At 48.8% G+C, this 23,660-nt stretch overlaps 2 protein-coding genes across 7 annotated transcripts in view; one reads left to right on the top strand and one right to left on the bottom strand.

Annotated features, from left to right (window-relative positions):
* Window positions 1–1,546: 1,546 nt before the first annotated feature.
* Window positions 1,547–5,839, top strand: LOC139585765 (secreted protein C-like). Its single transcript, XM_071418696.1, has 4 exons — window positions 1,547–1,573; window positions 2,001–2,855; window positions 3,524–3,606; window positions 3,688–5,839. Exons 1-4 carry the CDS (start codon window positions 1,547–1,549, stop codon window positions 3,722–3,724), a joined length of 1,002 nt encoding a protein of 333 aa, XP_071274797.1. The 3' UTR covers window positions 3,725–5,839.
* Window positions 3,955–23,660, bottom strand: part of NEDD4L (NEDD4 like E3 ubiquitin protein ligase) — an 81,992-nt gene continuing 62,286 nt past the window's right edge. For 3 of the 6 annotated variants that reach the window (XM_071418706.1, XM_071418708.1, XM_071418704.1), the window contains 19 exons: window positions 21,259–21,390; window positions 20,676–20,795; window positions 19,846–20,043; window positions 19,361–19,438; window positions 17,908–17,962; window positions 17,762–17,818; window positions 13,999–14,057; window positions 12,645–12,710; window positions 11,948–12,177; window positions 11,191–11,312; window positions 10,358–10,428; window positions 10,160–10,255; window positions 9,044–9,117; window positions 7,960–8,020; window positions 7,602–7,661; window positions 7,029–7,136; window positions 6,625–6,721; window positions 6,273–6,345; window positions 3,955–5,310 (listed from right to left, as the gene is read on the bottom strand). In XM_071418706.1, coding sequence (XP_071274807.1) covers window positions 5,208–5,310; window positions 6,273–6,345; window positions 6,625–6,721; window positions 7,029–7,136; window positions 7,602–7,661; window positions 7,960–8,020; window positions 9,044–9,117; window positions 10,160–10,255; window positions 10,358–10,428; window positions 11,191–11,312; window positions 11,948–12,177; window positions 12,645–12,710; window positions 13,999–14,057; window positions 17,762–17,818; window positions 17,908–17,962; window positions 19,361–19,438; window positions 19,846–20,043; window positions 20,676–20,795; window positions 21,259–21,390 — 1,860 coding nt within the window. In that variant the 3' untranslated portion in view covers window positions 3,955–5,207. The remainder of the gene's footprint in view (window positions 5,311–6,272; window positions 6,346–6,624; window positions 6,722–7,028; window positions 7,137–7,601; window positions 7,662–7,959; window positions 8,021–9,043; window positions 9,118–10,159; window positions 10,256–10,357; window positions 10,429–11,190; window positions 11,313–11,947; window positions 12,178–12,644; window positions 12,711–13,998; window positions 14,058–17,761; window positions 17,819–17,907; window positions 17,963–19,360; window positions 19,439–19,845; window positions 20,044–20,675; window positions 20,796–21,258; window positions 21,391–23,660) is intronic. The other 3 variants (XM_071418707.1, XM_071418705.1, XR_011677294.1) reach the window with 2 other exon arrangements.

The raw sequence follows: 23,660 nt of genomic DNA, 5'->3' as shown, positions 1-23,660 counted from the left end.
GGAGGGGGTCCTTGGGGAGGGGGGGGGGCTTAGGAAGGGCTCCCTCATTAGAGGGGGTCCTTGGGGGGGGGGGGGGCTTAGGAAGGGCCCCTTCATTAGGAGGGGGTCCTTGGGGGGGGGCTTAGGAAGGGCCCCTTCATTAGGAGGGGGTCCTTGGGGGGAGGGGTTAGGAAGGGCCCCCTCATTAGGAGGGGGTCCTTGGGGGGGGGGGGGATTAGGAAGGGCCCCTCATTAGGAGGGGGTCCTTGGGGGGGGGGTTAGGAAGGGCCCCCCTCCGGAGGAGGGGGTCCCGGGGGGGGCGGGGCGGGCCCCCTCCGGAGGAGGGGGTCCGGGGGAGGGGGGCGGGGCGGAGGGGGGCCACCCCCCCCTCCAGCCCCGCCCCCCTCCCCCGGACCCCCTCCTCCGGACGGGGACCCTGCCCGGCCCCCTCCCGGGGACCCCCTCCTCCGGACCGGGGCCCGGGGGGGGGGGGGGGGGGGAGGGAGGGGGGGCGGGTGGGGTGGGGGGGGGGGTATCAGGAGGGGGAGCGCGTCACTCTGCAGCGTGAACAGACGTGAAAAAGAAAAATCGCCAGACAAACGAACGGCCCTCCCCTCTGTCGTCCCGGGCCCCGGTCCGGAGGAGGGGGTCCCCGGGAGGGGGCCGGGCAGGGACCCCGTCCGGAGGAGGGGGTCCCCGGGAGGGGGCTGGGCACGGACCCCGTCCGGGGGAGGGGGTCCGGGGGAGGGGGCGGGGCCTGGAGGGGGCGTGGCCCCCCCGCCCCGCCCCCCCTCCCCCGGGACCCCCTCCTCCGGAGGGGGCCCGCCCCGCCCCCCCCGGGACCCCCTCCTCCGGAGGGGGCCCCCCGCCCCCCCCCCCCGGGACCCCCTCCTCCGGAGGGGGCCCTTCCTAACACCCCCCCCAAAGGACCCCCTCCTAATGAGGGGGCCCTTCCTAAGCCCCCCCCCCCCCCCCAAAGGACCCCCTCCTAATGAGGGGGCCCTTCCTAAGCCCCCCCCCCCCCCCAAAGGACCCCCCTCCTAATGAGGGGGCCCTTCCTAAGCCCCCCCCCGCCCCCCCAGGACCCCCTCCTAATGAGGGGGTCCCTGTAACCCGCACCCCCCCACCCCCCAGTGTGATGTAGGGACAGCCGGAGCCCCGGCGGTGTCGGGCGGTGTGTTGCACTGCAATGGGGGGACCCGCAGAGCGCGTCCGGCCCCGTGTGGGGACCCCAGCGAGGGCGGGGGCGCCGGGCTCCGGCCCTCTGGGCTTTATTATTGCCCGGCACCCCGAGCCCCGCGGCTGCGAGGAAAGAGAGAGAGAGAGAGAGCAGGAGATGGAGAAATAGGGGGTAGAGGCGCTAGTCGAGAGGAGGGTGACAAGGACAGAGGGCACGTGCGGAGAGACTGGGGTGCGCAGGGCAGCAAGGGACGGGGCTAAGGGGGATGGCAGGGTGGAGAAAGGAAAGGAAGAATGGAAGGCAGGTTGAGGGGAAGGAGGTGGAAGGTGTGGGGAGAAGGTATCATGGAAAGTAGGCAGGTGGAGCCGGGGTAGGGGGGAAGGAAGAATGGAGGAGAAAGAAGAAGGACTGAAGGCAGGTGGGGAGAGACTGCGGGGGGGAAATGGGAGCACGGAGAGGGGGCAGAGAGGAGCCCGGCTGGAGAGGGAAGGACGGGTGGAAGGAAGAGGGAGAGGATGGAGGGATAGGGTAGGGGTGAGTAGGGGAATAGAGGGGGGGCGGGGGGCAGCCGTAGGGGGGGAGGGAGGGGAGGGCTAGGGGGGAGAGGGAGGGGGGGGGGGTTTGGGGGGGGGGGAGGGTGTAGGGGGTGGGGAGGGGAGGAAGGGAGGGTTGAAAGGAGAGGTGTAGAGAAAAAGAAATACAAAAAAGAAAAAAGAGATACAAAAGAAACGCAGTAGAAAAAAAGGAAAAATATAGAGGCCAGCCAGCGGCAGCCTAACTCACCGAGCGCCGTGGAGCAAATGGCTCCGCTGGGCCCTCTCCGCGGTTTAAATGCTCTAAGCCCCGCCCCGCGCAGGCGCTCTGGGGCGCCGTGCACCTGTGCACGTCCCACCCACCACACCTGTGCCGGCCCCGCCCCTCGCACCTGTGCCGGCCCCGCCCCCCGGGGCCCCGCCCCGCCCGCGCCCGTAAATCCCGGCGGATCCGCGCCCGCCCCGCTTTCTACAGTGGATGCTCATCTCGGCGTGTGGCGGGACCGTCGCTCGGCGCTGTGCGGAAACTCGGACCGGGGGCTGCTCCCGGCGCTGCGCGGAGCCCGAGGCACTCCGGTGGGACCGGGACCGGGATCTGGGCCCGGGGATTCGGGTCCTGGTCCCGCCGGTGCCTATTGTGGAAGCTGGGCAGAGCCGCTTCTTCCTCGGCGAGCAATGTGCGAGTCCTGGGGCCGGACGATCGAGGCGGGCTTGGGGCTGGGATCAGGACCGGCATCGCCGCGGGCGGGAAGAGCCGCTCCGGGACGGGCACCGGGACCGAGCCTAGCGCTGCTGCTCCGGCCGGCGCGGGGCTGGGGTCCCGCCGGGGCTCCGACGACACGGGGAGCCGGGGCTGCGCCGCTGCCGGGCCCACCAGGAGGACGGCGCTTTTCCCTGGAGCAGCCGCCGGATCGCGGCTGGCAGCGGGCAGGACACGGAGACCGTCGGTGCCGGCCCCGGGACCCCACGGGCCCTGCCACTCCCTCCGCGGGGACACCGAGCCTGGCCCGGGCCCCCGAGGCCGCCGCAGCCCCGGGGCACGCAGCGGAACGAGCGGGGCTGGATCGCCGCGGGCAGAGGGAGCCGTTCCCCCTCTGTCGCTCTCGACCGCGCCCGGGGTGAGAGCGGGGCCCTGCTCGGGCGGCTCATCCGATACCTGCCGGGTGAGGCCTGATGCTGTCCTTCCTCTCCCCTGCTTTCTCTGTGGCTCGCTCTACCCCAGTTTGGGGGAAGAGGGACGGGGGAGGAAGAGGCAGAAAGAAAAGGAATACGGGGAGAAGGATGGAGGGCTAGGTGGGCAGGGCGGTTTTGGGGGACAGAGGGACGGGGGAGAAGGAAGAGGAATACGGGGAGGAGAAAGTAGTGGTAGAGGGGGGAGAGGAGCGGTGGTTTTTGGGGGGCCGAGGAAAGGGGAAAATGGGGAGGAAAAAGGGGAATACGGGGAGAAGGAAGGAGGGCTAGGTGGGGAGGAAGGCGGAGAGGTTTTGGGGACAGAGGGAAGGGGGAGAAAGAGGAAGAATATGGGAAGAAAGGAGGGGGAGAGGTGGGAAAGCCGAAGCCCCCACGACTCACCTGGGAAGCCGGGACAAGGAGCTCCTACTCTCACCGCGCTCATAGTGAGCAAATGGCCGAAGGGCGAGTTCCGGGGTTTAAATCACCTCGGCCCCGCCCCGCGCACCTGTGTCGGGCCCACTCCTGAAGCCGCCTGGCCCCGCCCCTGATGTCGCCCGGGCCCTGCCTCTCGGGACCCTCCGGGGTTCCGCGTTAAGAGTCAGCTGTGCTTAATGTACAGGTCAGTGGGAATACCTGGATTTATCTCTTCTATCCCCAGAGCCAAGCAGTCAGTCCGGCATTCCTGTCTACTCTGATGCCAGCCACTGTCTTGCGTTCCAACTCGCTCCTCAGATGGAAAAGGTCAGGCAGGAATGTCAGGAAGCATATTTAATAGAGAAGGAATCTTGGACTGCATTCAAGTACTGCCCTAATCTTCCTCAGGACTGGGACCATAACTGCTGAATGCTACTGGCAGTGAGGCTTCTTCCCAGCTGGGTGATGCTGTATCCCAGGCTCCGCAGCGTGGCTGGACGCAGGCTGGACACGCAGGTAAGGCTAGGGCTCAAAAACTGTTGGCGGTGAGGTGGAAGTTTGTTTTGGCAAGTGGTGTCATCTTGCTTGGATGCTGGGGAGCAGGCTGGGGCAGAGCTGCAGGTCAGTGGAACCAGCCCTGCTCCAGCAGTGCTGTCACCATGTCACTGCACTGGGGCAAGCACAAATCTGTCACCTTTAATCTGCCAGAAAACAGATGCAACTCAGACATTATAGATTAGGCATGCAACATGTCATAGGTAACAAAATGAATTAGATAGCAGCGTATATTAAATAAATCTTTGTAAGTAAAAAAGAAATCACAGAAACAATTACTGAGGAACACGTCTGCAGGCTCCGGTCTAGAGCTGGTGGGGTTTTCTTTTACACAGGAGCAGCCAAATTCACCATACAAGGACATGTGTAGTGGGAAGGAGTAAAATCCCATTAACTTTATGCTCAAACCAGGTCTGCCTTCCTGGTGGTACAGCAAGTGCCTTCAGAGTCAGTGCTGTTAGAAATTAACAACCCCAGTGTTAATTAGGTTCATTAGCAACTGCACACAAACAGGAGCCAGAACAGAGCTGTGTTCCAGAGTGCCAGATTTCATTTGGAATGCCTCCATTGCAAACAGGAATGCGGAAAGGATGGAAATCGAATCACTGTACAGAGAGAATGACAGGGTTCAGCATGTTCTCCTAAAAGGCTAAATGCCAGCCCCAGCCCAGATGCTTTGTAGCACATGTACAGCTTGGCAGTAACGAGGCAGTTTCAGTAGAACAGAGATCTGGACATGCTGTGTCAGGACTCTGCTGTGCCTTGACACTTTTCTAGTACTTATACAAAAAGGCAACATCCAGCCCATACTTCTGGATACAGAACAACAGTGATGTGCTTAATGAAGAGAGTTGCTTTTGAGAGACAGCCTGTGGAGGGAAAGCTTCCAACAGAGCTTTTTCCTACTCTTAGGAACACAAGGCTCAATGTGCTTTGAAAAAAAAAGTCTGGTATGAAATTAAGAAAAATGCTCATTTTTCCAAGTATATGATATTTAATTGTAATGAAATAAAATCTGAAAATGCTTAAATCAATTAAGAAGTAAACATGAGTTGTAATACTATACCTGTAAAATGATTAATCCCGTTCATTGCCATTAGAAATTGTGTAAAATATTTATTAAGGGCTTTGCCTACAGAGGCACAACATAAATAGAGTAAGTCCTGCTGAAATGTGATCAGTTCGCAACTGGTGCGGGAACATCAGCGAGGCCACCCCAGGTGCCAGCCCCAGCCTCGGGGCTGGGCCCCCGCACTGCCGGGCTTTGCTCCAGAGCCAGCGCCGGGCAACTGCTGTGCCACAAGCCCTTGAGTCCCTCGGGCAGGTGCCAAAGCCAGCAGAACGTGCTTGGAGAGGGAATGGCTGCTGCCAAGTTAATCCACCCCTTCAAACCCTTGGGCATTCTCCACGGCCATGAGGAGCTTCTCCCGCAGGTCCTCGAAAGATTCATACAGAGGTAAGTCTAGGCGGTTAAAGCTGGAAGGGACAAGGAAAGGGTCACTCAAATAATCCATGGGAAAACAGAGTTTTAAAGAACTAGAAAAGATTAAATAATTAGGGGTCTTGATTAAGAGTGCAGCTTGTGGTCCACAGTGTTCCCTGCATGCTTCACACCTGCCCAGGGTGAGCTCTCTGTGTGCTGCCTTCCTTTGGAAAGCTGGAAGTAGGAATTTGGTAAGAATCATTTCAGAGAGGAAAAAAGCCAACAGAAAGCCCTTCACTGTATTTAGATGATGGAAAACAATATTTGTCAAAGGACTGATTTCTTGAAGCTCAGCAAAAGATATTCTGGATTTAGAGGACAGATCCTTTGCTCTCTGGAGGGGAAAAAGATTAAACATCCAAGAGTAAATCTTCTGAAGGTAAAAGCTAGCAGAGAACTGGAACCCAAATAGGATGGGTTGATTTTGGAGTGTGTTTGGGGTAGTATTGTTGTTTGTGTTTGGTAGGTTTTGTGCTTTTGTTTTCAGGGGTTTTTTTTTGTTTTTTTTTTTTTTTTTTTAAAGCTCATTATTCTATGGAATTACTAGTTTCACAGAAAGATCCCCTAGTCTGTACTGATAGTCTATTCAGCACCATTTTTCTTTAAAAAGCCAGATTCCTGAAATGTAACAGAGCAAGACAAATTCATACTGGATGCTTTCAATGTTTGGAAAATCTATAAACCAGGGTTAAATTATCTTGTAATCTTACATTTGTTTTGAATTCTCCAATGATTTATGGGCTTTTTGTGGCTGTTTGGTGATGTCTGACTTGCTGCAGTTCATTACATCCACTTACTAGGATGTGGGAAATAAAATAATATCCTTCAGTTCCTCAGTTTGTGAAGGCACTGGGGACCCACAGGATCAAAGGCTGTTTGATGCAGAGCTGAGCATGGTCAGCAGCATGACCCTTCTGGCAGAAGCAGCTCTGGAATTTGTGCTTTGGTGACTTACCAGGTGTGAGCCCGGGGCAGCTTATCAGGACTTCCCCACTGCTCTATTGTAAACAGCTGAGGACCATTTGAACCTGGGTGAAAATGAAAACCATATGAAACGGAAACTGCTGGACACTACAGAGACTGCCTCAACATTATTTTTAACGTGAAACGTTGGCATCAATTGTGGGCTGGATTCTTCACCTGTAACAGGTACATTAAAGCAACGTGAATGTGGTTCTTTCTTTCCAAGCCCAGTGAGCTGGTTTCAGAGCTTGTATAATGCCAAGGAGCTCAGCTCAGAGATCAGCATTTCCAGCTGAGTGCTGTGTGTGGGTCAAAGGCTGGCTGGATTGCCACGAGCAGCTCACCATAAAGTTCAGCAAATCCGTTCATAGGCACGCGTGACGTCCCGGTCACAAACTGCAGGAGCCGGATCCGTTTCTCAGCATCCATCAGCAGAACAGCCTGTTGGCAAACGGACACCGTCAGCCTCAGCCTCCTACAGCGGCCTGGACGGGCCCCAAGAGCAGCCCAAAGCCAGCAGGAATCACCTTTTGTATGAGCCACCCCTCTGGCCACAATGGATCCTGTCTGCTCCAGGTGCTCTGTGGGCTGCTCTAGCAGGAGCTACGCCTGCCCTTGCCTGAGATGGGAGCAGGTCCTGCCCCCAGCAACACCCCCCATTCTTAGCAGTTTGCATGAAGAAAAATGATTGCCAAAAAGGGCAATAACTGTCACTTACAGGCCCAGTCAGAGGTGGTGCCAGTCTTACCTTCCAGAACCACTGGATAACGGGATGATTTGGGCAGTAACCATTTTTGTAGATGGTGTGTTGTCTCCAGTCATTGACATCCACATCGCCAAGGCCACACATCAGTAACTGCAGGGAACACAACGGTGGGATGTGAATGAGTGTGTTCCCCTGCACTCATGGGCTGACAAGGTGTCACTGCCCCTCAGGACTCTGACCTCCACTCATTTATGCGCACACAGGGGACAGTCAGAGCTTCTTCACAGAGTATTGCAGTCACTGCAGAATGGCTGCACACTGCCATAATGTGACAGCAACTTCCACGTGTTTGGCTCAAATGTGACTGGCATGATGGCACTTACCCACTAAGCTACTTCCAGGCTTTCAGAGGCACACCCTCAACCACCTCTCTGAGTGCAGTTCTTTGCATGCCATGAGTAGATTTATTAATTAGGAAGAAACATCTAATTTCCAACTCTGAGCAAGACAGCTGCGTCTGCACATTCCCTTAGGGAGAGGGATGGATGACTGAAGAGCCCAGAACATGGTGTATCTGTCAGAGAACTGTCAGCTTGGGGCACCAAATTGACTCACCTCCAGTTCATTTTCATCAAAAATTTTAATCAGATCAATAGGAAGCAGTTCTGTGAATCCCTAAAAAGAAAAAGAGTAAAGTTAAAACTCTCATCCCACATAAATCCTAATTAAAAACATCAATGACCAAATTACTTCAAGCTCAAATAATTAAACTTGAAAAGAGAATGACCTTATTCTCATAAGGGAAAGATGATATATTCTTAAACAAGATAAAACTAAAAAATCATAAACGTAAGTATTCTATTTGCATTCCCTGCAAGCTCCCTGCTCCCTTTTCACAGACACCAGTGGGTAAGAAATCTGTGTTAGAAAAAAATCCCTACTTTTCTGAAAGAAAGGAGCTAAAGAGCCTCACCTCCAGAAAGGCATTCATTTGTTTCTGCACTCTGTTGACAAACCGCCACTGGATGACCAGGCTGCAGAAAGAAACAAAACCCCATCAGAAAAACAAACTCATTAGCAGGTGTCAGCCAAGTGTTCAGAGGTTTCAGCAACCCCAAGTGCTTTCAGTTTGTCATTTACAACAATTCAGCAACTTCAGGGAACTAAGCAGCTTTCACCAGTTGTTGCAATTTATTGGCTGGTGTCTGATGGAATTTTGAAGAAACAAACCAAAAACCCCAGTGACTATGACCAAATCACAGTGGGAATATTTTCGCTCCTGTAGGTACCTACGTGAGCAGACATTTTATTCTTCCAGAGCACTGAGTAATTAAAAATTCCCAGCAAAGTCTGCAAGCTTTGAGGAGAGCTGTCAGGACAGCATCTCTTTATTTCTATAAATAAAGAAATAAACTGCAGCATCAAGGGGACACCTTGATGACACCTTTCAGTACCAGTCACCCACAGCACAAACACCTCACAGGTGCAGGCACAAAAAATCAGTTCCAGGCATGGAATTGGTCCAGGTCCAAGCACTGGAAATGAATTCCCAATTTGCATGACTGTATCAATTTTAATGTCTTTCACTTTGGAAAAGGCTCTGATTTAAAATGCCAGCAGGTATAAGTGAATTTAGCATTTTACATCCTGGTAGGCAAAAGAACTGGGAAAGCTGAAAATAAAACCTAGTTTCAGATTTGGCCAATTTTTGCTAGGAATGCTGGCACTGGAATCCTGTCTCTGGTCTGTGACTGGCAGAGGAGGACAATGGGATGAAGGTCAGGCTGGAGAGCACCTTCTGGCTCATCTGATCTTGAGCCAGATGTTGGAGATGCACGTTTCCATGTGGGGGAATTTCAGGAGAACAAAGCATGGAATTTAATTTACTCTTTGTTCTTATGTCTGACTGGATATAACCAATGATAACAGTAAGCTGGTTTTTTTCCCAGCAATCCCTGATGCTCTTGTGCAGTACAAAGGACAGGAATTGCAGCAGGGTCAATTTTAAGTAGAACTGCTCTTTCTTACCCCCAGGCATGTTCCATAATGATACTTACTCAATGTATTCCCGCTTGTTTTCATTTGTTACCATGATTTCGGACCCATTGGGCTTCAGGTCCACTTGATATGTCTGTATTTCAGAAGACCAAAAAACCTCCCGTTATTTGAGGACATTTGGGATTTTCTCCCAGAACCCACTCTCCCTGAGCAGCATTTTACAAGCAGCATCAGGAAATCATTAGTAAATTAATTTACACTTTTGAACAAACTTGCGCAACAGAGAACTGGCAGAGAGAGGCTGGCCATTTACTAATAATATAATTTATAATAATAAAATGATATATTTATATAACCACTAAGTAGGTACTTTACATATGCAAAATTATAATAGTTTTTATAACAAAAGAAGCTAAATCACATATTGAAACTGCCAAAGCCAACCAGTATATTACAAAACCTCTCTATTCTGTGGCTTCAATACTCTCCCTAGTTCTCCATGTAATCTATAACCTTATGTTGCTTCAGGAAAAAGGCAGTATGCACTGAAAAGTGGATCAGAATGTTTTTGACAGGACATTGAGTGCATAGTTTGAATTGTTGAAGTAAGTTTTTATAAAAAGCCCTATAGTCCCCAGGTCCAGTCGTACCTGGAGCCAGGATCTAGGTCTCAGAAGTAAACAAAGGGAAGACACTAAAAAAGGTCATAAAAGCCTCTAAGCAAATTAATTTAATGTCTACAACATTTTCATTTGTAATGGCAAAAGTTACCCATTGACTGTGACCCTTTTAAACCTGGCAGCTTCCCCCTGTCGTACCAGCTGCCCCTCCTGTGACAGGCAGGACAGCGAGGACCTCCCTGGCATCATTCTGCCACTCTCCTCTGAGAACACCTTTGACCTCAGAAAGCCAAGCAGTCCCTGGGCTTGCACCATGTCCCAGCTGGACTGTGGGACACCTTTATTCCTCCTCATTGCAAGTGTTTAACTCAACTGCATTTCCAGCTTGTCCCAGAGATGTCAGAGCTCCCTGGCGGGAATGTGGCACCCCCAGTCCCAGCTGGGAACACAGAGAGGTGAAGGCTGATCAGTGCATTCACCACCACGAGGCTCTGCTCACTACTGAGGTACTTGTTGGCAAGAACCAGTTCTAAGATGTAAATAACCTTTACATACCTGTCCAAAGTTTTCCTCATCTATGCAAAACATGAGATCCAGCTCTGTAGGGTCATTTTCCAGGATCCACTTCAGAGAGTTGTAGTATTCGCTATCCTAGGGCAGATCACAATTAGGCAGTTTGAAAATGGGCAATTAGTGCAGAGTTGTAGAAACCCATGGCCTGTGAGCCCTGGCACGGGTTAAATGGAGTCTTACCACTGATTCCATGTCCTTCAGCGTTATGGGCTTGCCCAGCATCATCTTGTAGAAAGGTCTGATGAAGAAGCCTGTGAGAGAGAGGAGAGCGTTACACGCCCTGCTCTGCACCTGCACATCCCATAAAGGTATGACTGCTTGAGGGCACCACCCCTGGCATTTCCTCTTACTCCTGACTGTAACAGTCCTGCAACTGCAACAGCATCATAGCAGCTCAGCTTTATTGAGGCACAGAAAGTCCAGTTTTTTAGTTTCTACAATTATCCACTAACTACCATACTCCACCGACCACCCTAACATTAATGGCAGAGAGAGCTGGGGCATTGAGCTCAGGGCACACTATCCCATTTAAAATCACTGCTCCTCTCTCCAAGGAGCTGCCTGAAAACCAGGCTGCTGAGCTTCCCCTGCTCAGGATTCCTCTGTTTCCTCTTCTGCACCAGGACTCAGGAAAATCTGATCAGTAAAGTCTGCCTGGTGTGAGATTTCAAAATGCAGCAGAAATTGTAATTAAATCCTTCAGCAGTAATTTTACATATCAAAATATGCTGCATTTGACCCCCCTAGTTTGGCTGCAGGTTTTCATGGAAATGACTGATACAAATTCCATGCTTTTCCTTGAGGGACAGTGCTCATGCTGGTTTTAGAGTTTTAACTTGAGTGGGGAATGGAGCAAAAATTTGTATGAAACCCACTGGTTGAGTAAGCCACTGTAATTTTGTGAATCACCATTTAAGTCTCAACAGTGCCAGTCCCAGACTGTCCCCAGGGCTCCCAAGCAGGTGCATTTCCTTCCCAAAGCCCCATGGCAGCCGCAGCAGAGCAGGACTCACCGTCCAGCAGCTTCCCGTGGTACACAGCCAGGCCGGCCACCCGGCCAATGAACGTGAAGTACGACAGATGGTCTTCGTTACAGAGACCTGAATTAGGATTAATCTGAAGTGTATAGTTGTCCCTTTTTTGGGGAAAGAAAGAAAAAATAGCTAAAGAACCAAGTCTTTAAATAAGCACATACTCAGATATGTTAATAAATAACTTGTGCTTAGGGGCATGTCCCTTCAACAGCGCCATGGGGCTGTGTCCAAGTCCTTTCCAGTCCGTCCCACCATGGAGCCACTGAGGGCTGAAGGGCTGACCCAGCAGCAAACCAAACCCACTGTGAGCAAGAGACGCCCTCTCCCCTTGCACTAATGCATTGCTGTGAGATTTTAAAGCTGGGCAGCCCCCATTTTACAGTTCTGGGAGGCCACTGCTGTGTGAACGAGCAGCTGCATTCTGAGCTCGCTCTACAGCAGTGCTGGAGCTCTGGGCAGCAGAGGAAAGGGGCTTTTCTGTGACATTGGTCCCTTCACCATTACTGGCCTCAAAAACTGCAGTTCTGCTGCCCTGGATATTGTCTGAGCAATGGAAATGTTTTCTGGGCTCTCAAGGAGAACTCCAGAGGCTCTCTGAAGGGCAGTAGGAACAGGGTAGTGGGGCTGCCCAGGAGACCCCAGGAAGGAGGAGCTACTTCTGCCCAGAGCAACTTTGCCTCTTATGCAAAATGTAATGTATATCCCTTGAGAGTACAAATATTTAATGGACACTTACGTTGCTGAGTATTCAAAGAGACCATAGTAAGGGTTAAACATCTCCTTGGACAAGAGAAAAAACCATTCTCTGGCCACACCTCCATAGTCAAGTCCTTTTTCTGACTCAAATTCAATCCAGAGCCTGGCTTTTAGTACATCAGGTCTCTTCACAGACATGATTCTTCTGTAGGACTCCTCAAAAATGTTATTTCTGTGCAATTTCATCTCAAATCTGTTGGGTATGTCAGCCTGATGAAAGAAGATTAGATTACCCTTGTTAGTCTCAAGAAATAAGTCTTTGGGCAAATTACTGGTTGACAACAGCCCAGTGACACCTCAGAAACCTGGTGTTCCAGTACCCCCTGGTTTTATTTCCCAGTGCTCTCCCAGTCCACAGGCTGAGAGCATGAGGGAAACTGGGCCAGTTCCAGAACAGTGCTGCAAACTTCTATGGTAAATATTTGATGAAAATGACCAGAAAAGTATCAAACAAACAAAACAAAAAAGGACAAACATTGACTGTGCTCTATTTTAAGGGCATTTGCATTTATCTAGAAAAATGTGAGTCTTTAAGACTTAGAAAAGCTTTTTGTTGAGAAACCCATCAAATTCAAACTTTGCTTCATGTTTTTGGCTCCTACTTGAGCCCCTGATGAGCAGCACAATGGAGTAACCTGGCAGGTGTGTCCTGCAGCCCCCGAGCTGGTTCTACTCACAGGTTTCTTGAGCTTCTTGCGGAAATAGTCGTACTTCTGCTTGAACTCCCTGGAGTACGGCACCGCCTGTTGGGAGCGGTGGGAGGACGTGTCATTCCTGCTACTCAGCACTTCGGTACCCCACAGCATTCCAAAGGGATGTACAACCCACACACTGTGCTAAGGGCTCCCCTGAACCCACCCATGAGGCACAGCAGCCAGGAGAGATTTAAAAATCCCACTAAATGACATCATTTTACTCTGCTCATTTTACTGATGTTAATATGACTTTACTACAGCCATTAAATAATCTTTCTACGTGTTTCCTTTATTTAAACACTACGTGAAATGCAATTTAAGTAATTCTGTTTGTCATGGCACCAGAAATATATTGAAAGCACTCAGATGAATCCTTAGTGCCTCTGTGAAATTGATTGGCTCCTGTTTCTCTTAAAACCAACAAACAAACCACTGTCAGTTGCTCGAGGAGACTGTGATAATTTCATTTCCTTCAAACAAACTTTCTCAAATAGTCTCTCTCATTTATGCTCAGCGTTTCTGGGGGAGGCCTATTAGCAATTTGCACAGTGCTGTGTGTGAGGACCTCCAGTTTTAAATGCCTGATAAATGAGTAAATCCCTCCAATAGCAACTATGGTCAAAAAGTGACTATTATTGATATTATTACTAAGCAAGTGGAGTTTAATCCTGCAGCAGGCTCGTCTGCTGAAACTCTTAAAGGTCCCAAGGACTTATGCAGAATAAAAAGGTATTCTTGGTACCAGGAAATATCTTGGGATTGAAGTCTGATCACTCAGAATACCATAAAATGGCATAGACTGGCATATCCCAGCAGAAAAAGTCAAAGAATCACTCTTTGATATTTTTAAAATTTGATACTGAAGTAAAATGCTGTGTTTATTTTTTTTCTAAGGCTGATACTATGAAACCTCTGTTTATTTGCATGAAGCTTTATGTCTTTTAAACTGACAGACCCATTTTGTGTCTTTTTTCCACACTCTGAATCTACATAGGCCCACCTCTCCCCTGCCAAGTGTAAAGAGCTTTTCATTGCCCAGAGATCCCAAAATCAACAGAACAGTGTGTCAGCTCAGTAAAATCCTACTGTCAGTAATGCCCCAGGTCACAGGTCAATAGGAGCACTTCTCCATGACCATCCCCAAACCCTGGACAATCTGGGAGACTGCCCAGAGCTTGGTGTGACATCCCCAGCCTTTTCTAACTTAGGATGTGGACTGGCAGAGCTCCTGCTCCCCAGGCTGCCCACCCCTGCTCTGGGGAGCAGGCAGGGCCTGCTGCTGTTCCAGCTGTACCCAGTCAGGATATTTCATGGAAGATCCCACAGCAGTACTTACTGGGCCTGTGATGGCTGGGTTCTGCAGTCTGGGGTCTTCCCACTGGGTAATTTTATTATCTGCAAATAACAAAAGAAATTATCCCATGGCTTCTCTGGTACCACACTGTGAATTTCTGTCGTTTTTTTCTGCCTAGCACTGCTCAGGTCTGTCAGGGTTAGCAAAGGCTTGCGTCTCCCCACCCTCCCCAGCTCCAACACACTGTTTAGTTGAAAACATTCACTAAAAAACACAGAACTACCCCAGAACCCAGGGAACTTGCACTGCTTTGATGGCAACATCTGCAGGAGTGAGTGAACATGTTCATTTGAACATAGGCTGGGATTGGAGATGCACAGCCTGACAGGTAAAGGAACCCAGAGCTTTTGGCAATGACACCCTAAGTTACTTTGGAAATTTTGCATAGACAGCTAAGTATCATACTTCTAGATTTGGAGGGAATAACATTTTTCCTATACTGATTTAATGAGAAGATAAAGGGAGGCAGAAATGTCCTGTTTTGGTGCAAGAAAATCACCCAGTTATGACCAATGGAGATGCTGGCAGTGGCACAACACAGCCCAGTTCTTTCCATCTACAGCTTTGAAGAGCACCAGGAGGGTGACAGGAAAGGTTCTACAGGACCATGGTGGGACTCCCCTTCCCTGCCTCCAGACAGCTGCTCCTCCCAAGATTCTGAACACGACAGAATCACAACAAAACAATGGTGTTGCAACAATAAGACAATGCTCCAAACCCTATCCCAGGTGCCACCTGCAATGGCGAGGCGTTGGTCACCCTTGGCCTGCCATCCCTCTGTTTGTTACAGACACTGCTCTGGGTTAGGAACTGGGTATCAGGAATCAAGATTGCATTTTCCACATCTGTAGAACTGGAAAAGCCCTGTAAGTTTGCATCCCAAGCTGGTTTAAGAGGGACTGGGATCTGAAAAGTGTCATTCAGCAAATGTTAACTCGGGAAAATTCTAAATGATTGCAAGCACATTTCAAGACATTTGATCTATTAGTTAATTTAATAGTAAAATGCTGTTTAATTTCCCTTCACACATGAAAGCTATTTATCACTTATGGGAATGCTGGAGGGCTGCCAGCCTGAGCTCCAGAGACCCCAGAGATCCATAGAGCAGAGCTGCTGCCAAGGTGGACACCCAGCCTCACCCTTTCCCTTTTCAACTCCTACACTGCAATTCCCTTCTACAAAGTTCTCTGGTCACCTTCTTGACACCAGCAGCCACAAACCACAGTGCCAGTTTTTTGTGGAATCAGAGGTAACTCAAGTGGAAATGACTGACAGTGTGTCAGCTCTTTGCTCTCTGTACTTCAGGGCATGCGATGACACCAACGAATCTCAGTCTAACTTTCATTTCAGAGTCCTACAGGGACTCCATATTTAAAATGGTGTTCCAGGGCTACAAGGGTCTGGCATGAACCACTTCACCTGGAACTGTAGCTCAGGATTCTCTGTCCTATCCCAAGTGGACATGAATAACAAACTCATTCTTTTTGAAGAACGTTTTCAAAAATTTCAAAAATTTGAGTCTTCCCACCAATACAATTCTCTGTCATAAACCAGGATAGGCCTTTGATGATTCCCTCTTCTCCCTGCCTTTCCAATGGGGCCACTATTTCCCTGAAGTTTGGGACCCCCTGCCAAATACAGAACTCTCACAGCCAGACATTCCCAGTGCTGATGGCATCAGAATGGTTACTCCAGGTTGGATTTAGGCACTCCTGTCAACACATCACAGGGTGAGATAGCTCATGACCAGGTGATGGTATTTTTCATGCCCTTTTCAACCCAAATTCTGCTAACTACTCCCATTCCAACACTGCAATTCTCCTTCCACAGCCCCTTCCTGCACACTGCATGGCCATTTGCCAGACTCACTGTGACTTCCCATCCCATTCCAGTGAGCCCCTCTCCCCTCTCCTGCCCTGCTGCTTCCTGCTGAACTAAGAAGTGCTTCCTCCTAATTCCTTGTGTAAATCACTGATGCATATTGTGAATATCACCACGTGCAGGTGGATGTGGACAGACTCTGAGGGGAGCCCATTCAGTGTATTCACCCCCCTGTCTGTGAGTTACTGGTTCAGAAAATGGTTGCAGAATGGTTGTTTTCCCTTCTGATCCCTTCCAACAGGCAGACAGCACATTCCTGGGAGGCTCCCAGGAATGGCAGCAATGTGCAGGGAACACCAGTGTGTCCATGGAAGGTAAGGGCCCAGAGAGCCAGGGAGAGGGTTCACTGTCACACCCAGCCTCTGGTACCAGAAACACGGGGGTGCTGCATCAGTACTCAGTGCTCCTGGGCCCTGTGCACAGCACAGGGGCTGTGCTGGCTGCAGGGACTTTGGCACTTTCTTCCAGGGATGAGAAAAACATCTCAAAAATAGGACAAACAGTGCTGGAGAACTATGCAGCAGAGGTACAAAACGTAGCAGGGAAGCAGGACATGACCAGCAGCTGACTCTGTCACACCTGTCCTGCTGGGTTTGTGTCCTGGCAGTGGCACAGCCCCTGGCCCTCCCTCCAGGCCCCCCAGCCCAGCCACCACAGCAGTGCCCAGGCACCAGGCTGGGACCAAAGGGACATCTGCTGGAAACAGGCAGCATTACCAAAAGCTTCCCTGAACTTCTGTGAAAAATGCTATATAAGAAGCTAAATCCACTCAGATCAAAAGAGACTAGAGGGAGAATTCAGATGCACATAAATTTTGCTTCCTAACAAATTCTTTGAGGAATTCTAATTAATGTATGACTTTAACATTCCATTTCAGAGACTAACACATGCTCAAATAGCTTTAGGAGACTGAAAAATTAAAGAGTTTTAAGAGAGATTGGGAGGCTCAGCAGCTACACAGGTGTTTTAAATGGGACAGCTTTATCCTGTGACTCCTTAGTGGCAGCAGTTTAGAATCACTGGCCATAGTTATATTTCCAGATCTCTGTTGGGAAAAACAATTACAGAAGGGATAAAGGATAATAACTCTGTACTGAAGTTTGGAAGAGGTTCATCAGGTGCTTAACAAGTGTGTTATTTGTAATGTTTAGTTAAACGTATTTATACCATTTCAAAATTGGTATTACTTTAAAAGCAGTCTTTTAATAATGACTTAATATTGTCATCTCTAAGGATGAGTGTGGGAGTCAGCAATACTGGGGGACAAACCGAATTCTGTCAAACATGGTAAGTTCAGGTTTTAACTCTCTGTGCACACTCCTCTGATGGTTATGAGAGTTAGCTATCGCTGTGAAGAAATGTCTTATCATAAGAAGACCCAGCCCAGCCTTTTGTGGGCTGCTTTGTTTCCAAACACCAACAAAACTCACACAGCAGTTCTGAGATGCTCTAGGAAGACAAATCTACAATGAAACATCACTTACACTAAAACTCCACTAACAGAACTGGAGAATATTAATGGGCTGGTGCAGTTTCACATGCTCTAAATAGGAAATAAGATCAGAATCAGCACTGCCACAGACCTGGAAGCAGAGGAAAGTACTTCTCAGTGCTAATTGCTCCACTGCCTATATGTGGAGCTGTGGCTACAGGATCTTTTCTCATCTTATTTTCTATTCCTAGTTTATATTTTAATTTATTAAGTGCAAATAAGCCATGGGATCATCAACAACAACAACAACAAATCCAAAATATCAACAAGAACAAAATAAACCACAGAGAGGAAATGTTAATGCTTCACAAGTCAGAGAGGGACAAAGCTTGATGAGCCAATTAAAGCAAGCTTCCAGTGAATGTACAGTACCGTAGGAGGGCACTAAGTCTCTGGTATCAATGTCTCCACATATCAACACCTGGCTTCCTAAATGAAGAGTAAAATCACAAAGCTTTCACTTCAATACTTAGTACCTCCCTTTGTCTATTTGCTCTAGTACCTGAGTGCTTACTTACTATGGTCTATATAAAATGTTCTTCCATCCAGGTGTATTCTTTCCTCCCAGCCAGGCTGGAAATGGGAAATAAAAACAAAGAAAAGAGAGAGTAAGTGAAATAGTATCAGTGTCACACAGCCTGAAGCAGTGCATTGCTCACACCTACTGGACTTGTCTCAAAGATGCTTATGAGGTAGGAAACCCCAAGAGACCAGATGCATAATGGCAAGGCCACAAATCCAGGCAGACTCAGACCTATATAGGTGACTGCATCCTGTGCAGGGAATGTTTTTTATAGTGGAAACCTCTTGCCTCAGGATTCCCACCCATGTCCTCTGTGAGCAAACAATCACAGAGAACAGATGGTTCATCATGGCTTAGTTGGAAAGTTTCTGCTCCTACTTCTGAAAGCCATGTGGGTTATTTACTGTAAATGTGTAACCCAGGCTCCCTGTACAGTGGGACAAGAATGTCCTAACCTAGTCCTCAGTGCTTCCCTTTTCATCCCTTCCCTTTTCTCATGTCCCAAGTGCCTGCAGTGCAGAAAGGAGAGTGGATGGCAGGCTGTAGGGACAGGCAATGCTGGCCAGCCTGGGCTGCCAGAAAATACAGAGGAGAAATTATTTCACTTCAGTCTTGTTGGAGAAACTCATATGAAATTCTGTAGCCATCCCAACCTCGCTCCCAACCAGGAGGTTTAACTGAGGTGAAATCTGTTACTAACAGATTTCTGTTACTAACTGAAGTGAAATCTGTTACTAATAATCTGTTGCTAGTGACAGGTCAGGCTACCCTGGTTTCACTGCATGTTTCACCCCTTGCAGTTAACAGAACAAATTGTAATTGGGCCTTCAGTGCCTCCAAGGGTAACACACGCCCCATGTACCTGGACAACTGCAACAGCACAGCTGTTTCCTAAAGCCAAAGAGCCTTCCTGCTGCTGTGACCAGGAATGTGTCAGCTTTCACACATTACTCTCTACCTTTAAGGGCTGGGAGTACTTTAAAAACAAAGCAAAGCTCTGCATTTGACATGTCTGTAAATCCCCATTATACTTTGATTACAAGTATGACAAAACTTCTGACATTAAATTGATGATTTGCTCTGCAAAATATGGAGGTTTCATTGAAAAATCAAAATTTATTCTGATTTCTAAATGCTAGAATATGCTGGTGCACTGATAGAGCTTGCTTGGCACAATCTGCTCTGTTTTTCCTAAGCAGTGACTGTGATTATCTAAAAGCACAGTCAGACACAGCCCAGGTAAGAGTGTGCAAAGCTCAACACCCCAGTAGCACAGAAAAAGACCATGAGTTAGAGCCTCCTGGGCTGGCTCTGGAGGGCCTGAGTGAGCCCCAGGGCACAGCAGGGCTCCAGAGCTTCCAAGAAGAGCTGCAGCAGCCTGTGCCCAGAACGGAGCAGAGCCCTGGGACAGGAGGTGTAGGTTAGAACACAGGCACAGCATCACTTACAGGAAGAGGGCCCAAATCGTTGGGGTTCAGAGACGCTTTGGATCTCAAATGCACCGGAAACTTCAGCCGCGGATCCTCCTGGAACACAGGTATGCAACTGTAAATCCAACAGATCAAGGCAGATCTACAAAGTCAAGCACAGACTTATCTGGAAATCCTCCTCTGTTACAGTTATTCTTTTCTTTTCGGAGAATAAAACAACACATGCCTTATTAGGATTCTACAGGGCACTGAATTTTCCAGTGCTGAATAAGCAAGGGTGATGTAAGACCTGACTCCATTAAATGTGTGCTGTATTCAGGGATATGCTTCAAAACCCACAGGCCTGTTCTTAGGATGCCTGCACTCTACAAGGGCTTTTACATCCACATGCACATTTTTGGCTCTTAAAACCACAAAGACAAGTGCCATGCTGGAATAGGGGCATGCAGCAGGAAGGCAGAGATGGGACCATGGCCCTGGGGCCTCGGTTGGAGCGCCCTTACCCAGGTGGTGGTCTTGGTGTTGTGGTCGATGAAGAAGGGGCGGCCGTTCGGGGCGATGCGCATCTCCCAGCCCGGGGGCAGGAAGCTCTGGGCCCCCTTGTGCTGGGGCTTGGGGGAATTGTAGGGGGACGGCTGTGGGGACTGGGGGTTGGACAGGGTGTCCTTCACCGCCCTGCGCACCGGAGAGTCCTTCATGCCCTGCGGAGAGGAAACAGAACCACTGCACACACGGCACTCGGGGCTGCAAAACCAACCCAACCTGGCTTCACAGCAAATAGCTTTTCATTCCACATGGAATTAATACCACAGTTAAATGCTGGGACTGATTTACTGGAACTTAATTAGCTCTATCTGTGCCTTCTAACATGCCCAGTCTTTTGCTGTAAAGGACACAGTGTTCCGTACCTTCCTCTGCAATAACAATGTCTCCAGTATTTACACCTGACTGTACCTTCCTCTGCACCTGCCCTGGATGTGTCCACATTTCATTTTGCCAAGGAAAAGACAAAAGCAGTGTTTTGTGCTTCAGGGGCAATACATCTCATTTACAATAAAGCCTGTAAGTGCAAGGCTGTGTGAGCCACAGCTCTTCAAACTCTAAAGCATGAAGAGGAAATCTGAAGAACTAGCTCTCTTCAGCACAGCCATGAGTAGCTGAGACAAGAGTTTGAACCACATCGCCACAAGTCAAACACGCACAGGCTGTGATTGCGTAGGGAGCCACTTCAGCTATTCCTTAGCCACGTCATGGTGAACAGTCCCCAGCATTTGGAATTCCTTGGGAAGACACTAGAAGCGATGCAGGGAGGAGTGTGGGTGCGGGGGCTCACCTCGAGCGGCGCTGACAGGGTGACGGTGGGCGAGCTCAGGCTGCGGGGCCGCCGGATCTGCGGCTCGCTCAGGTGGTTGCTGCTGCTCGTGCCCGGCCCCACCATCCCGTCTTCAGCGAGCTGTGCAGAGCAAAGCCAGGTCACAGATGTCACAACACTGCCCACGTGTAGGAGGTGATAAAACTGATGGCATTGTTACCATCACTACTGTTCTGAGCCAGATTTCCTTAAAGGCCATAAAGGGTATTTAATGTAATTCCACTGGAAGGGCCAAGAGCCTATGGTTCTATTAATAGCTCGAGACAGCTTTCACATTTAATCCAAAGAACCCATCTGCCTCCTTTTAAGAGCTCTTCTGCACCTCTGGAAATTCCTTCTCTTGCAGCAGTCACCTTAACCCTGTGCCTTGACATAATTAGAAGTAACCAAACCCATCCCAAATTTTTGTAGCTTTTTATGATTCATCTGTATTGTCATGACAATGCTTAGGATATTTCCTTTCAATTTCAGACTTCTGGAAGCTGCCCCAGCTGAATGCCCCTCAGGCAAGCCAAGTGCTGGCTCCCAGGAAGCAGCAGGGTACCTGCATGATGGGCCGTGTCCACGTTGTGGTCCGGTTGTTGTGGTTGACGTAGTAGGTCCGGCCCTTGGCGTCCTTGCGCTCCTCCCAGCCCGAAGGCAAGCCCGGCGTGGTGTGCACGTAAGCCACAGAAGGCTGCTCAGGCAAGAAATCATTGAATTCTTATTTTATGATCGATAAAAAAGCTTTACATTTTAAACTCTTGTTTGTAAAAAAAGCGCAACTTGTTAACTTACACTCTTATTAATCACAACAACCATATGGAAAAATCCAGTTTCTGATTTAATTTAATTCAGGCTCTTTATCATGTGCCTTTGAATCAAATTTTTTCTCCCAAGAGATCTTTTGGGTCCGTTTGACACATATTCAGCAAACAGACAAGTTTATATGCCCTCAAACATTCTATTTTGTTACACATAATGACAAAAAGGAACTCTGTGTTTTAGTGAGTTTTCCTTAAAAGGCTGAGGTTTCTTCCTTTTATCAGGATGGATAAGTAAGCGTTAAATAACCATGCAGCCAAGGTTATTAAGAGTTAAATAACCATGGAGTAAAGATCTCCCAAGTCCTGCTCTCTTCATTACCCCAGAGTGTCTTGATTCAGTTGCCAGAAACTACTGTGGGGTTATAGAAAGTTAATCTTAACCATTTTGCTCTGTCACAAATGCTGCACTCAGGGCTTCTGTGTCCCAAAGACACCAAATAAACCCAAACTGAAGCCTCAACTTCAGCATGACAAAAACTTTCAGTAAAGTCTCCACAAGCTCCCTGTTCTAATAGAAGCACACAGGTAAGGGAAGAGTCACGTCCTGCTGCCCACAGGAACTGTCTCTGTGTGTGGCTGATGCTCTCTCGTGTCCTTCTTGTCCCCAAAATACCCAAGCACGAGTTCATAGACATGAGCTAGGAACTGGAACCAAGTGGGATGAAGGACCTGCCTAATTCAGAGGCTGATACACTACAAGCTCTGGGCTTTTGCCATGAAACAGTAAAGGCCTCTGAAGGCTCCTGCTGAAATCCAGGACACATTCTCTTCCTCCCCACTACATTCCTTGCTTGAGCAAGATAATGAACTTAATTCTTGTTCTTGCTTCATCTCTGCCAGACCTTTCCCAGAGCAGCTGCCATGGGCAGTGCAGGTGCTGTTTAAGAGCAGAGCACAGTTGACACAAGGAACTGGACAACTGTGGGGATAATGAAGAAAAGAGAGGAGAAAAGATACTGGATGGGTCAGGAAGCTGACATACTCCAACAGGGAACAGAAAACAGAGGGAAACAGATGAGAACCCAAGTGCAGAGTCCCAGACTCATTTCCTTCTCTCCTGAAGAGCCAAGAACTATTTTCCCCATGTTGGTTCCCAGAGCTGGCAGGCCATGAGGAGAACACCTTGCCCCAGTGGCTGTCACTCAGTTACAACTCAGGGATGGGGAGAAGGAACTGCCTCTGAGCCTGAGCCTGGCTCCTGCTTCAAGGAGAGGGTTTGTAGGGATCCTGAAGGCAAAACCAAGGTGACCAGAGACTTTTACTGCTGACAGGTTGCTTGTCTGCAAGAATCAGGTGCCCAAGGACCCAAGAGAAAGCAGCCTTGGAGGATAAAGGATTTAGACCATGACTCCTGTGTAGTCCCAACTCCTCCACAGATCTAGGACTCTGGGTGTAAATGCTGAACAAAGACAGGGGGGAATTAGACACTGCAGCATGGTGACATAAAACATCTTGGTATGGCTACAGTAACGATGAGCCAAAATATTAATATTTTGCTCTAAAAAGTCTAATCAAGACAAGATGCTCTACCAAGGGAGTACCACTACCGTGCAAGTTCACCTAGCACTAACTACAAATTAGTCAGGCATTTTATCTAGACTTTGCTATTTGCAAGTGTGCTCCTCTGGTTCTAAAATTAAAAACCAGTGAATATAGACAATATAACAGAATGATGCATCAACACCCGAAGTAAGATTTATTTATTTCCCAGATGCAAATAGCAATTTATAGCAAGTATAAATTAAATTTCTTTCTCTGAAACAAATTCTCTAGGAGGGCATAAATTTATAAAAGCCATTTATGATAGTTACTGTAAATAATTTCTGTCAAATAACTCACTTCAGACTGGCAGTTAATTAGGTTAAAGATTCAACATATATAATTAGATTAAAGTTCAATATAGATTAAACCCACTTTCCTTGTATTACACTTTCAGCAAAGCATATCAAGAATTTTATAGGATGATCAAACTACAGTCTTGGACTGCTGAGGAACTGCTGGAAAATGAAACTGGCATTCAGTAAGACCATTAAGAGCTGTATGCCATATCACTGTACCCCCAAGGCTCTCAAATTAAGACCAACTTTAAGAATTAAAATTAATTCGTCTGGTGGAGAGACATGGGAAGACAAGAAGACAC

Source organism: Agelaius tricolor, unplaced genomic scaffold (genome assembly GCF_023055355.1).
Source record: "Agelaius tricolor isolate 1412-34295 unplaced genomic scaffold, bAgeTri1.0.p SCAF_89, whole genome shotgun sequence".
NCBI lineage: Eukaryota > Metazoa > Chordata > Aves > Passeriformes > Icteridae > Agelaius > Agelaius tricolor.
Note: the sequence above shows the minus strand (reverse complement) of the source record. Positions and strands in the feature narration are given on the sequence as shown.